This window comes from Prorops nasuta, unplaced genomic scaffold (genome assembly GCF_024137725.1).
Source record: "Prorops nasuta isolate Cenicafe-Biocafe unplaced genomic scaffold, Cenicafe_Pnas_1.2 PNAS00004, whole genome shotgun sequence".
NCBI lineage: Eukaryota > Metazoa > Arthropoda > Insecta > Hymenoptera > Bethylidae > Prorops > Prorops nasuta.
In genome coordinates, this window is record NW_027116801.1 from 4,341,132 (window position 1) to 4,355,663 (window position 14,532).

Consider the following 14,532-nt stretch of genomic DNA (forward strand, 5'->3'; position numbering starts at 1 on the left):
GCTTACTCTCAATTTGGCTTATTGTATTATTTGCGACAAGGCTACTCGGGTTTCAACTGTTGCGGAAAGTCCTTCTTTGTCAACTCATCGATACAAGTCCTGGCGTTTAACATTAATTTATCAGGCTCAAATCAATTTCACCGTTGTTAACGCGTTAAATTGAGCGAGGGAACGCGAAGAAGCGGTGTGTCAGAATCGAGAGAGCCGGGAATGAGAAATAAAGCTGCAAAGTGGCTGATGATATGGGAAGTGTCCTATATATGTATATTCCTGTTGAATTCTGGATGAAAGGTGTTGTAGCCCTAATATAAGAGTATATATATATATATATATATATTATGTAGTAGCGGTAAATAATGATTGGAAGTTGGGTATAGGCACATTGTTGGGTAGCGTGGGTATAGTTGTTAATTAAATGGCAAGGTGAATGGGAATGAATTAATGATAGGCAGTTTGTTTGTGTCAAATGTAAAGTGGCTCACGATATTAAAAAGGAACGTATCGAATTGTGCGTGGCGGAGCATACAGGTTGCAGAGGTAAGAGTACGTGTAGTACGAGGAGTGACTGTGTGCGAGGTCGTGTTTGCAGCGTGGATCACGAGCGGGAACCAGTTTGCGTACGCGATGGAGAAGAATCTCGTGAGTTTGGTCTCTCTTTCTCTTCGTGTTCTCCTGTCTCCTGTACCGTGCGGATCCCACGAGATCTCTGGTGCACAGCCCCACTACCATTGGGCGGTGGGAAGGATATAAAGGGGAGAGAGAAGGGGGAGGGGGGGGGGGAATGTCGAGGCCCAACGGCAAGGCAAAGCAAGGTGAGGTAAGTAAGGTAAGGTAAAGCGAGCTAAGGTAAGGTAAGGAGGAAGTTTCGAAGGCAACCACTCCACTCCAACCTAACCACCACCTTCTCTCTTGCTGACCACCGCCACGCTTCTAGAGACTCTGCTACACCTCCTGCAGGAGGTGGTCCCTCTTCTTCGATCGTGCATGCCTCGTATCCAGCAAGCCGAGATCTACGTATATAAAGTGGCCGGGGCGAGACGCGGGTTCAGAAGCCTTGCTCCGCTCGTTCACGCGTCGAAAAAGGGCCTCCTCCGTGTGTCGACTAGCCACGCAGGTAACAGCGAGTGTGCCCCTAGCCACCGGTGTTTGAGGTTCGGCTTTATCGGATTTCCAATCAGGTACGAAGAACGATTTTTCACAACGATTTTTCGTCCAGGATAATTGCACGATCGACGTCTGCTTACTTTGTGCCATCGTAATTTGTAACTGTGCCGATATTCGTCATTTTGTTCCAAGTGATCTTTTATTGTACACTATATTATATATATATATATATATATATATATACAGTAGCATATCAAGTTTATATAAATCTTCTCTTGAGTTTCATTTCTCTATCGGGCACATTCGAGTAATCGAAAATTGTTCACTATCAATCAAGTTCATCTGTAACACGCAACGACTTAATTGAGATTCTTTCAGTGCCCACGCACGTACGTATCTGCAGCTACTACACGGGTTTCGAGATATCAAAGTAAACGCTTATATTAACGTTTCGCGGGTTATATGCATATATAGGTGCAATAGAGAGTCGAGGGTCGAGTAGGCGAATAAAGGGAAATGTCTGTTTTGGGTGTTTTGCAGAAAAAGACAGGATGAAGGTAGCTTTGGTACTATTTTTCATCTTCGTGCTTGGCACGTGCTTGGCCAGCCCCCTGGAGAAGCTCGACAAGATCAGCGTGCTCGAGCAGCAGACCGTCACGCTGTCGGACCGGGCCAAATACGAGGAAGAGCTTCTACGCAAATTGAACAACAAATGCTCCCAGAATGACATCAGCAGTTGCGTCATGCTAAAATTAGTGACCTACATGAACAAACTGTTGAAGAAGGCGTCCATCGAGCTGACAGACGACATTGAAATCCGCAAGACGAGCCAAGCCACCGAGGAAGTCATCTCCTTCGAATCAGGCAGGAGCAAGGACGACGAATCGGAGGTTCTTGACCTCGTGGCCAGCAAGGTCTACGCCTTTGTCAAGTCCAGAAGCATCAAGTGGAGGATTCTTCCAGAGGACGACGTTGTCGTTTCCGCTTCCGAGGATGAGAGCGGCTCCCTCAATCTGGGTCTCTCCATCGAGCGTGCAGACAATGTAGCAGTGCAAGATGGTAATCTCTCCTCTTTATTATTATTCTTTTCTCACCTGCTCCAATAACGTCCTCCCGACGCTCTTCTCCTCTCTACCCAGCTCCATCAGCCTACATAATTCTCCATTAATGCCCAAGCTTTCGCATTTTCAGCATTAGTCAACCCGATCAACTGTGAAAACGACAGTTTCCCGTTTTAACCTACTATGTTTTTCTCATTCTTACGAATCGGTACCGCTAAACGTCTGCAATTCAAATATTTCTCCGTTTAATCTTCAAGGCCTACGTTGTTCCCTCCTTTTTTTCTTCACCTTTCGCTTTAACCCACATATTTTCTTTTGATATCGGCCAGACAGGCCTTAATGACTCTATTCAAAGCAACACCCTTATTAAATCGTGAAAAATAATCTCATTTCTTCCTCGCGCTTCATTCCTCTCGGTTCCTCCAAAGATCGAATTGACACTGCAGGTATATAAGCATCCAGCGCGCAATCTTCGTAAATTTACTCAACTATGAAATCAGCACCTTTTTAATTAGACTTTTCCAATTAACCCACAAAATCTATCCAAACTTTTTACAAGGTCGGCTAGAGGAGACGATGCTTGAAACTTTGAGCATTTCTACTGTATAATTGCCATTTTTCCGAAAGTAGAAAATCTCGCGAGCAATCACTGATTCTGCTTTACCTGTGAATTGATCGAACACTGTGGGAAGGTACAAACCCCGATTCGGCATTATATTCAAATTTCAGAATCCGCTGTACTACTTTTGCCCATAGTCTACGAGATTGAATTATTTTCTTTCACAGTCAATTACATTGCATATCGTATAGCATATATAACGCTAGATTAGCATAAGTTTATATTCCGTTCTTTCGCATCATCGTCCTACGTTCCCCGTATGCTCAAGACATTTTATTTCCTAATCGGCTAGTTTGGACGGTGACTAGGTCGTTTCGTACTCCACGTTCATGTTTGCAAATGTAAGTCAGGAGTGCTGTATCTCCAATTTAATTGTTTTATTTACAAGAGTACATACGGTACATTCGTGCTTATCCGTTACACGTCGCTAGATTTACCTGCTATCCCGTCCATTAGAAAGTTGGAGGAATCCTTCGAGAGTACCCCTGTTGTTTACTGACGCATAGAAATACGAACGAAAGTGATAACGGTTTAAAATAAGGTTGGGAGCGTAGTACGTACGCTTGGTCGATCGATCTTTCTGCTAGATGATCGGAAAAAGGTAATTGCAGAGGAGTATAAACGATGAAAAAGTAGCTTTCTTAGCCAGTATTTACGAGCAGTGGAGGAGGAGACAGAGTTTAAGGTAAATAACGTTTGTTTTCGTAGGTCGTGGGAAGAAGGGAGGCAACATGGGACCACTGTTGGCTGCAGCTGTACTGAAGATCGGTCTGATCGGTGGTTTGGCCTTCAAGGGGCTGGCTCTGCTCGTAGGAAAAGCTCTGCTGCTGTCGAAGATCGCTCTTCTTCTCGCCGGTATCATCGGCCTGAAGAAGCTCTTCTCTCACCAGAAACACGTGACTTACGAGGTAGTGGCTCACCCACACCACTCCGCCAGTCATTCCTTCAGCTCCGACCACGGACACGGTGGTGGCGACAGCTACTCGAGCGGATGGGCAAGAACCTTCCACGGCCAAGTACCAACCGTAGGACAACAAGACGCCCACGATCTCGCTTACTCAGCGCACGCTCAGTGAGCATTTCATGAGAGAATCGCGAAGGATCTGGCACTACCCCTACCCCCTTGAGATTCTCCAGAATCCTGCATCAATCGCGATCTCAGTCCTTTTGCACCCTGGACTCTCGCACGGAGCACGTTCTTGCCGTTATAGATTTAATTTTTAGCATTATTTATTGACGAGATTCCCCCACTCTTCCCTCCAACCACTTCTCTCGACCCCTTCATCGTCGTTCTATATGTATTACTCTCTTCATGCTCATTCTAATTTTTCAATCTCTACTCTCTACCTTCGCCATCTTTTCACCTCTTCCACTTCTTCGTCTTCTCTTCTTCCTACTCCGTCCATGCGACGATTCTTATTCTCACTCGCTCATCCCTGTTCCTCATCATGTTAAGGCTGGGCTCTCATCAAGATCCACGCATGTTTCTCGTTGCTATACCGATGTATGCGGATCCTGAAGCTAAGCTTGATCTTGCCTCGCGTCACTGATTCACTCTCTCTCTCTCTCTACCTCTGTGTTCTCTCCTCCTCTCTTCTTCTTTCTCCTCTCTGCCCTCCTCTCTCTCTCTCTATCTCTCTCTCCCTCTCAGTATATGTACATCTATCTTACTCTCCCTATCTCTCTCTCTCTCCCCCCTCTACTTCTCTATTTTTACTCCATCCCCATCGCTCCATCTCTCTCACCTCGCCTCACATACGACACACGGGACATTATAATAACGATAGACTTTTTTCTCTCGTACTATACAGTAGGGCACGTGTAACGGATATATACTACATAGTACCGCTGATTACAGATAACAGATTACAATTTACGGATTACGGATTAGTGCTGCAGAGGCAAGCCAAGCGTAGCTTTCGAGTGGTGCGTTGGTCAAGCACGCCACGCACTATACGCTTTGCTCGCTCTTCGCACGGCTTACCTACTTTCCAGACTAAAGCTGCTCACGGACGATTTACAGGACCGACGTTCACCTCACACATCTCCACCATTACTGCACGCTCGAAACTAGTACGAAGAAAATTCCACTCGTGGAGTTAATTAGCAGGATCGCGGACGTCGCGAGTGCTCTGAATTTCCCTCGTGCTTCCTTTTCCTTCGTTCGTTTTGCTCGTTTGATCGTTCAACCTTTCACACCGCAACACAGTCACCTTTCTCGTGCATCGATCGATGAGAAATCTGTCATCACACCGTTACCACCACGCTCAAAAGTAGTCGAAACCCATTATACGACGGACCGACGAGATCAGCTTTTTCTCATTTTCTCAAGCGAAACTCATCCGACTCTTTCGATCCAGCTCGACGAAAATTAACAGACGGAACCGAAACTGTGCAGGTCAAGTGCAGAAGCTGCTACGTGTAACTATATCCCTCTCATCCTACTCTTATTCTACGATTAACTTATTTCGCCTCACCGTCGAAGAGTGCAAACTGTATAATAACGTTACGTTTATGTTATTGTTGTAAGAATAAATATTTATTGTTTTTTTAACAGTTGTCTTTTCCATCACCCCTCATTGTCCACCCCTCTTTTCTGTTTAAAAGATAGAAACTTATTTGAGCGAACCTTGATTCCGTTTGTTTATATCGCACGCACATAGGCGTATGCTCTGTATTTCCTATACAAGAGCATGCGGACGAAGTGGAGGTTATAAAAAAGTTTATATAGATAAGTATCGAGTGTACATAAGTAGGCCAGTAGTGTGATACTCGGGATATATTTTCACGAAAGGTAAAAATGTTTGGGAAAGTGGAGACGTGACGCAAAGGAAATTTATTATCGCAGCATCGCAGCTATACGATAACTAGTATATTTTGATAAGGCAGATATCGAGATTGGAAATGATCGAGACGCTTTAATAGAGATAATGTGTAATTTAATCGCGTCGTTATGGTTGAATGAAATTAACGAGGCGGGTTGGGCCCTGTCCCAGATAGGCTAAATTTAAAATGTCCTTCGCAAGGTTAACTCGAACGCCTTTGAACGTTCCGTGCGAAAGTATATTGCGCGCGCTAATTTGAATTTTATTTCGCAATATATTTCAACTCTCAGGTGGCATTACGGTACTTCGATCTGGAAAAACAGTAAAATGCATCTTTCCCGAGGAATAATTACTGAAGAAGGCGTCCGAGGTGACCAAATGTGCGTTCCGCTCAGGGTGTCCACTTATCTTTATTTGTTACGGCAAAGCAACGTTGCAATTATGTCATTTTTAACGAACATCGAACAAAGAAAAAAGCGCTTACAGCATTCTCTCTGTGTAGTTTCATCGCGTCTATCCTTTAGTGCGGACAGTCGAAAAAAATGTGCGGAAGAATCAGACTCAGGACGATTTTTCTACTCTTCGTATTGACAAGCGGTGCATTTTGCGCGGCTGTGGGGAGGAAAGATGCGAGAACCGACACGCTCGCGGAAGGACCAGGTAAACGTAAGTCTCGATGGATATTCTTCCTGTTCTACCTGCTCTCAAGGTTAACCCAATTCCTATATACCTATCGACTGCTAAAAATCATAATCGTGAACAGTCTCGAAAAAAGGGGGAAAAGAAATATCAATTTAGAAACGAGTTGTAATTTATATGCAGGATTAAACCGTAACGGGAAAGGATGCGCACTGCTCTATCGACGGATGGGTTCGCCATATCCGCGGCGTTTAGACGACCTTGACTATTCATCGCCCGGAAGAGTGTTACAATACCGACGTCTCAAGGCCTTTTATCGATAGGCAAAAAACTCTACTCTTTCTACCGATATTATAATTATAATTTAGTGGAATCGAGTTAATTTAACGGATGATAAAATCCGCTGCAAAACCCACGCGTAATAAGATCCATTTAAATACGAGTGCAACCTGCTCGTTATGAAATATTACGATTATTTATATGCGATTTGATAGGAACGGTATTCGTAGAACCTGAAATATATTTAATGTAACCGAGCGAGTTCCTTCGTGCCAAAAGACACGCTGAAACTGAGACATTATATTTTTTCGTACTGTTAACTTGATGCTCCGCTTTGCGGAACTTAGCGGGACTTTAGCGGCAGGTGTGGCAGTTTGCGTGAAGTTATTTTGTAGTATGCTGACCAGGAGTGGTAAACACAACATATACGATTTATCAATCCCACGAATGAGAAAAATTTACCAGCAAGTAGAACAATGTGCCAGAAAATTTCCTTTCTCTTTTTTCATCAATGCTGTTGACATATCTGTTTCTAATTCAAATTATGTGATTTCATGATGTTTCATATAATCAAAAGTGCATTTTATCCGGCAGGAACATTTATCGTAAGCAAGCTGCTCCTGATTCCAACCCTGGCTACGATTGGCTTGAAATTTCTTTTACTGCTTCCTGTATTCCTGTCGAAGATTGCCCTACTGGGTGTCATGAATTTTTTGGGCTCGAATATCAGTTTATTGATATCAGCTGTTATGGGCATGAAAAACTATCTCACCGGTGACAACCTGAAATGGCAGGCCGCTCCACAGTTCGAGGACCATCGTTTTGCAGATTTTACCTACTGGAATCCGGAACCACTCCAACTGGGCCAAAATTTTGAGTACGTTATTCGTCGTTGATCGAAGCATCTTTTTATTCTGCATTGTATCGGATAAACTTTTCGTAATAAACGAAGGAAAATTAGTGCATTTGATTTGAAATGGATTTGTCGAGTAAAATAAATTTGTCTGTTACAATGCAGACGAATCTATAATAGCTTCGAATGACCGAATGTAACTGTGAGAGTCTTCAGGTTTCTTCAAAGTGGAAGCTTGGGCCGAGGAGATGGTATCTATGGATCTGCGAGTAGAAGTAAAAAGAAGAACGACGAACGACATCTGTACAAAGTTCCTGAAAACCAGCTGAAGCAGGAAAGCCTCGTGTACGACGGACTAAACTCGGATGCTAACGCTTTGGGAAAGTACCAGTGCCGTTGGGTAAAAGAAACTGGCGAGGATCCACTCCGAAACTACCACACTCAAAGCGATCCTTCTCTTTTACCAACAGGCTTCACACCGATCGCTGTAAACGCTTCCGATTTCAGCCTGACTCACAGCTCGTATCCCGTTAATATAAAAAACAGCATTGTATTCAATGATGAATTCATGCCAAATGACTCACCGAACTTCAATGACCATGCATCGACAGATTTTGACATTGATAATTCGTCGATTGATTTCAGCAAGAAATTTAAAAAAGAGGCGATAGCAGAAGCATTTCGCAGAAATTATTATAAGTTTGATAATATTAAGACAAATAATGAAAAAGAACCTAATGTACGTACACAGTCGTCAGCTACCCAGTTGGTCCTTGCGTCATCGGATGAGATTCAGAAAAACAATTTTCCAACAAATTCTAAAGAGAGGAATTACGCAAGAACCGTCTATCCTTTAACAGTCGTAGACCCCTCCAATTCTAATTCGGAAACACCTGACATAGTTTATCGGGAAAAACGTAATTTTAAGACCGGTGGTCTTCTTCGATGCAAGTTTTACGAAGCGAACGATGTTAAAAAGAGTGACGTTAAACTATATCATAACAATAAACTCAAATCGTTTGTTTTTAAAGAAAAAATCCAAGCTCCGAAAAGATATGGTGTGAGCGACAGAATTCGAATCTCACCATATCTGATTGGAAAGAAAATAATATCCCATTAAAGATAAGTTTTATAGCGTCAAGTTTGCTATAGGTCCTATTTTTTTATTATATATTTTTTTGTTACTTTAATTGTTAGTGAATGTATAATTTCTATTTTTTCGTTCGACTCGTTTGAAGGAACCTGCTACGATTTAAGAAGGTACCAAAAATGAGATACAACGAAGGGAAAACTACTGATCACGTGATCCGTAAAATCTGTCATTCAAATAAGTCGGCCTCAATTCGCGAGGTCGCTTTCTCCATCCTGATCAGAAGAATCAGAAGCAATCCGATAAGGGACGATATTTTGTACAAGGGAGATAGAGAGATAGAGAGTGGTGATGGGAAAAGAATTATCTCTGTCCTCCACTCCATGAAATCGACTTTCGGTTTCTGATATGTCCGGCAACGTTAACCTAGATTTTTTTTGAAACGCAATTATCTGGAGAAATTGGCAGCTGCGCTACGTTTTATCGCACTTTTTTTTCTTAGTTCTTACGAGCTACTGTTAGTCTCTCAATTCGTACGGAATTTATTGAAATTAACAGCCAGTGGTATGTATTTAAAATCAAAATTACTTTTCTTAACTATATTTTATATCAAAAATATCTCTTAAACATTAACAAGAAAACCACGAAAAGCTTTAAAGGTTTTGGAATTCTTTATATGTACGTATGACTATATACGTACTTATATCAGAAATGTATATCGTTACTATATTTTAAGTTTTCTTTAAGATGCAGCTTATTTTAAAAGAACACTTTGCTAAAAGTTAATTTTATTCCATGTATAAAAGCCTACGTTTCTATAAAAGAAAGAACAAAAGAATAAATATTTTATTGCCTAGTCAAAAATCATCAAGTGAATAACAGTGATGTAACTTTAGTAATTAACATTTCTTAAATTGGAATATATTTGTAGAAATGGACATTGAATAAATTGGACACATCGATGAAGGAAACAGAGGAGATAATTTGGTAAGATAATTTAAAGTAGAAAACAAAAGGTTGGAATATTTACAACAACAATAGAAGGATATCAAAAATTTCCATAAGAACAGTCCGAAAAATTATACATATATAGATAGAATGAGGGTGGAGTTTCTTCGAGAGTAAATGTGATATTTAAAATCGACACTATACGGTCGTCCGTATGCGATCGTGTCCTCTCGAAGAACGAGCAGGCGATTTCGAACCGGCTCTAGTTATACCTATCAGCTTCTGTACGTATATAGCATATAATTGAGCATGCGGAGGGAAGTGGAACAGAAGAGAAAGGCATGCAGAGATGAACTAGATTCTGCTGGTCTTCTCTTCTCTCCGTCTTCCCTCACTCTTCCTTCACTTCAACACTCCTTCCTTTTACATCTTACCATCTTTCTCCCTACACACAGAAATCTTTCCCTTCCCACTTATTTCATTCTTCGGCTGGACTCAAAGCTCTCCGTTTCGTATCTCGCTCTTTTTATTATACTCTCTTTATACGTCGCTGTGCGAGCATCATCTCCCATGGCGCATCAGTCTCACGATTAAATCACCTTTTTTCACTCACCCTTCATCAATCTAATTCCCAATACCACTTGACATGTGTCAAGGGTTCAAATCTATATATAATTTCAAACTGTTTGTTCAATTTAACGAGAAAATAAGAAGAAACGTTTAACATTGATTTACAGTTAGCTTTATACTGCCATATTCGATCAATTATGCTCCAAATGACATCTTATCTCATCGAGCTGTTCATATATGATAAATTTAATAATGCTATGCTGTAAGGTCTTTTTCCAACCGTTATAAAGTTGATGACGAAAGTGGGAAAAAACATAGTACAATAATTGAATAATAAATATAGAAAAAAAATATGGTTGAAGAGTCACTATAGCGTTAGAAGTTTTAATTAAATAATCAGGTTTCTAGAGTAAAATAATAATATGGGTAATTAGTCGAGACTAATGTAAGGAGCGTTAAAAATCTGTGCTTAAAATTGAAGGTTAATTTCAGCATGACACCTACTGCCAATTGCACGTTAAAATTATGATGCTGCTTGCAATCAGTACGTTCTCTTCCGCTCCACTAAAAGCGGAGAGCGGTCAGATAGACTAAGAAAGACAGTTGGCAAGACGAATCTACTGATCTAGAATAATGCGAAAGTTATTATAAACAGTACAGAAGACCGTGTTCCTTTGTATGCTACCCGAGAGAATAAGAGTGACAAAAAGGACGTTAGTGTACGTGGCATCCTCCGGACGAACATCCGTGATGACAAGGAACACCTTCTCTTCGCGTCGTGATCGACCTGTAACGCTCTGAAAGGCGACAAAAATGAAGATCTAGGAAATTAATCTCGCGTCAAATGAAACGAGCGATCCGATCCAGTCCGATACGATCCGTTTGGGGCGGACGAAAAACGTCCGTGAGGAAGCCACCGCTGTCTTCCGTTGTCCCCTTGTCACGTTTTTCTTATTGTAGTCTCTCCACTATAAAGATCTATATAAATGGGATTTACTGCCAGATTCGTTGCAGCATTCGGATCATCGCCGAAGGCTCTTCTCTCTTCCAAACAATTCTTCCAATTTACGTAATGATACATTTACTATTATAAATATTTTTAATTCCGAACGTTGTAACTTTATTGGTTAAATATGTGCTGGATTATATTAATCTTAGATTTTATTCAGTTTCAGTGCTCCGTTGCTTGAGAGAAATGGGGAATTTAACTTTTAAACGAATGGGCTACAGTCCTTCAATTTTACTCATTTTTGTCATGTCAATCAGTATTGCTGCGTGTGACCAGGATATCAAGAGCTTGAATATCGTTTGGAAAGGTTTTACAAGAACGTGTGATTCGATGGATCCAGGAAATTCTTCGATCTCCTGTCACGGAGTGCGGATAGTCAGGAGAATTGTGCAAGAATTTCTGGAAAGATCTGCCGCGCGTCCGAGTATCGAAATTTTTAATGGCATCAGTTTGGTGAAAAAATCTAGTGCTACTGATCGTAAAGCCAGGTTGATTCACAGTGGTTCGATAATGGATTTTTTGGAAAATCGACAATTGCAAGTTAAGCTGACTGATATTTTACCATACAATTTCGAGTCTTTGATCGCGACTAGTTTACCGAATAGTCAAGGTTCGTAGAAAAATAACAATAAGGATAATAATTACTGATAAATTGTATCAGTGAAAGAGTTGAAATAATTTTTTATTCCTAGGCCGAGGAAGCAGAGGTGACAAAGGTGGTGGCGGTAAGGGAGGTGGTGGATATTTGCTCATGGCTATGATGATGGGTAAATATATATTCTATATAATATACTTTATAAAACGTGGAATTATTTTTAAAGTTTTTTCACGAGGTAAATTTTGAAGATTAAAAATTAGAATAATTACAGAGTTAAAAATATATATGTATATATACAGTCAATTAGTATTCGTGTAATTTTCCCTTCGGCTTCGAGTTGAGAATAAATCTTTGTTGGTATACGCCGATGAGGCTGGAGGTAGAATAAGAGGTGAAGTGAGAGTTTTCATAGAGACTGGAACGTAGCGAGTTTAGAAGAAATGACCTCTAAATGGCTTGACCTGTCTGACCGAGATTCTTCCAGATACTTAAAAAGTAAAAGCGGAAATACTCATGCTATAGTAAACTTGCGCAAGGAGTCGTTAGACATAGGTGTTTATCTGGGTCAAAATCGAGCGAAAATTTCACCATTTCCACTGACATTGAATTATTAAGTACAAAATGTTAACTGATATTTTTCTTAATGACGAAGCAGTAAATAATTAATTTTCTCGTGTATCGTTTAAAGGGAAGATGGTGGCCGCCCTTGGATTTGGAGCTTTGGCAATGCTGGCAATGAAAGCACTGATGGTTTCTGCGTTAGCCCTGACACTATCGCTGGTCGTTGCGCTAAAGAAATTATCTGGCGGACACGAGGATCATGGTGGTGGCGAGCACCACGTGGTCTACGCGCAGGAAATCGGCCATCATCACAGAAAGAGAAGCGCCACCAACCACGAAGACATCGAGCAATCTCCTTACAGAGGTTACACAGAAATCTACAGCTCCCTGAGAGCTTCTTGATAATCTCTTTCGAGCAATTCGTTGCAAAGAACATTCTTTGCGCAATTTTAGGCTGATCGAATTGCCATTTGTTACTTAAACAAGAGCAAATGGTCGCGTGTTCACGTGTGACTGACCTACATTTTGTGACTGTGACATTGACTACGAAACAGAGTAGAATTGACAGAATAGAAAGTGATAATGCTAATATTTATTCGTGAGAAATGTGATATAAATAGGATTGTTCCTTTATGGCTTTGAAACTCTCAACAGTCCGACCAAAAACTGTTTTACTACTTTTTGCAAAAACTTTGCTTCTTTATTCGTCCAGACAGTATTTATTTATTATTTAACATGTTCAGATATACGTGCTATCCAGTATTAATTAAATACATTAATTATTTATTTTTAATTTTTTACGACAGTTAGGATAAATTCCTAATTTTATTACAAATATAGAATCTATAGCTATGGAAGAGGCTTATTTACTATAAAACTGTGTTGTTCTTATTATAAATTATTAAAGCTAATAATATAAATGAACGTGTGTTAAAGCTTGAATAAATGGGTTTTAATAAACGATGTGCACTATCGAGTTAATTTCTGAATGGAAAAAAAGAAATACTGTTTAATGACTTTTCTGAATATTTATTAGACATTTTAACTAGCAGTGGAGATCGAATGATTTATTGGCAGATCAGAGGAGATAACAAATTTGTTTCGGATAGGTGTTAAGTGAAACCTGACGTTTAATAAAAGTTGTTTATTGTCGAAGCCTGGACCAAGGAGAATTAATGTAAAGAGATGATAAAGCATGAGAAGTTTGCTGGCACGGTTTTATCGAGATAAGTCTGACGGGTGAATAAGTCGATAGAGATGGTTCGTTGGTTGATGATCGAAAGGAATCGAGCGAGAAAAGCACGCGAAAGAGGCACGGATCGGTCAATGAGGAAAGTGTGCCAGCGACCTGTCGTTCCTCGTGCGTTGCATATGTGCGTTTGCTCAGGTGTCTAACATTTGCCCCTGAATACGTGGTTGTAGAGGTCCGGCGCACTCTGCTTTAAATGGATTAATGGCAGTCCGTCGCGCTACGCTGAACAACGACGAAATACCGCAATCTAGGATAGCGAACCAGCCAAAGTCCAAGAGACTCTTCCAGCGCTCAAAATGCAGCACTGCCATCTGCCATCTTATTTCGCATACTTCGCGTCTTTACCCACGAGCTCCAATAATTCCTTCAAATATCTTATTACCGATCTCATCCATCGCGCGTTCGGTGAAAGCCTTTCTTTCGTACAATTATTCTTAATAATGCATTCGGTTCCTTCGCAAAGCTCCCTGGGCAAAAATAATTAAAACGCGAATAAAAGATCGGTGGTTTTGAGTCTTCGGAAGCTTCCAAATTCTTTTCCGTTGGGAAATATTTATATCAATTTTCCTTCATTTGGAAACGGTAAATCAAGAGCTATGATTTATTGGTATGAAATTCAGTTTCTCCAATTTTTTCTGCAATCAATACAGCGATAGTTATTGCTGTTGGAAGGTGTTATTTTTGTATATAAATAATTTATCGAGACACGAACCCCGGGTGGGTGGTCTATACCGAAAAGGTAATGGAATATGCGGATAATTATAAGAAGCACGCATCGAGTGCGTGCAGATATTGATGTGTGTGCGCATGTGTGTGTTATCGGACGCACATTAATGCGTTTCTTTCTGGATTGGAGAGGTCGAGGCTGAAGAAAGGCATGGATCGCGTCTGAGAGAAATGCTGGCTCTGGTGAGAGAAACGGGGAGAGACTCTCGGTAACTCTCTCTCGTTTCCTCTCGAGGTTTTATCTCTCTTTACTTCGGAGTTATCCCCTCTCTGCCATTTCTCTCGCATCTCTCAGCCATGGAGGGAGAAGCAAGACCGCCAACGGAGACCGAGACCCACTGACACGGATTCCGGACGCTTCCTTTTTTACGTTTCGAATATCATAAAACCTGGCAGCT

General features: G+C 41.0%; 3 protein-coding genes across 4 annotated transcripts; all 3 read left to right on the top strand.

Annotated features, from left to right (window-relative positions):
• The first annotated feature begins 1,060 nt into the window (after window positions 1–1,060).
• LOC136772855 (uncharacterized) lies at window positions 1,061–3,860 on the top strand. Its single transcript, XM_066726035.1, has 3 exons — window positions 1,061–1,178; window positions 1,645–2,163; window positions 3,493–3,860. The coding sequence occupies exons 2-3, from the start codon at window positions 1,656–1,658 to the stop codon at window positions 3,858–3,860; spliced, it is 876 nt and encodes a 291-aa protein (XP_066582132.1). The 5' UTR covers window positions 1,061–1,178; window positions 1,645–1,655.
• Window positions 3,861–5,759: 1,899 nt separating this feature from the next.
• On the top strand, window positions 5,760–9,017 carry LOC136772689 (uncharacterized). Of its 2 annotated transcripts, XM_066725817.1 has the most exons (4): window positions 5,760–5,989; window positions 6,112–6,275; window positions 7,122–7,404; window positions 7,597–9,017. In XM_066725817.1, exons 2-4 carry the CDS (start codon window positions 6,152–6,154, stop codon window positions 8,498–8,500), a joined length of 1,311 nt encoding a protein of 436 aa, XP_066581914.1. In that variant the 5' UTR covers window positions 5,760–5,989; window positions 6,112–6,151; the 3' UTR covers window positions 8,501–9,017. The 2 variants fall into 2 exon arrangements, with proteins under 2 accessions (XP_066581914.1, XP_066581915.1); XM_066725818.1 differs by having other exon boundaries at window positions 5,760–6,275.
• A 2,166-nt stretch (window positions 9,018–11,183) lies between these two features.
• LOC136772736 (uncharacterized) lies at window positions 11,184–12,558 on the top strand. Its single transcript, XM_066725863.1, has 3 exons — window positions 11,184–11,607; window positions 11,696–11,764; window positions 12,284–12,558. The coding sequence occupies exons 1-3, from the start codon at window positions 11,184–11,186 to the stop codon at window positions 12,556–12,558; spliced, it is 768 nt and encodes a 255-aa protein (XP_066581960.1).
• Window positions 12,559–14,532: the final 1,974 nt, after the last annotated feature.

Coding starts and splice junctions, on each gene's coding strand:
- LOC136772855 (XM_066726035.1), top strand. CDS start 1,656: ATGAAGGTAGCTTTGGTACTATTTTTCATCTTCGTGCTTGGCACGTGC. Junction 2,164..3,492: donor CAATGTAGCAGTGCAAGATG/GTAATCTCTCCT, acceptor TTGTTTTCGTAG/GTCGTGGGAAGAAGGGAGGC.
- LOC136772689 (XM_066725818.1), top strand. CDS start 6,152: ATGTGCGGAAGAATCAGACTCAGGACGATTTTTCTACTCTTCGTATTG. Junction 6,276..7,121: donor CGCGGAAGGACCAGGTAAAC/GTAAGTCTCGAT, acceptor TTTATCCGGCAG/GAACATTTATCGTAAGCAAG. Junction 7,405..7,596: donor CAACTGGGCCAAAATTTTGA/GTACGTTATTCG, acceptor GAGAGTCTTCAG/GTTTCTTCAAAGTGGAAGCT.
- LOC136772736 (XM_066725863.1), top strand. CDS start 11,184: ATGGGGAATTTAACTTTTAAACGAATGGGCTACAGTCCTTCAATTTTA. Junction 11,608..11,695: donor TAGTTTACCGAATAGTCAAG/GTTCGTAGAAAA, acceptor TCCTAGGCCGAG/GAAGCAGAGGTGACAAAGGT. Junction 11,765..12,283: donor GCTCATGGCTATGATGATGG/GTAAATATATAT, acceptor TATCGTTTAAAG/GGAAGATGGTGGCCGCCCTT.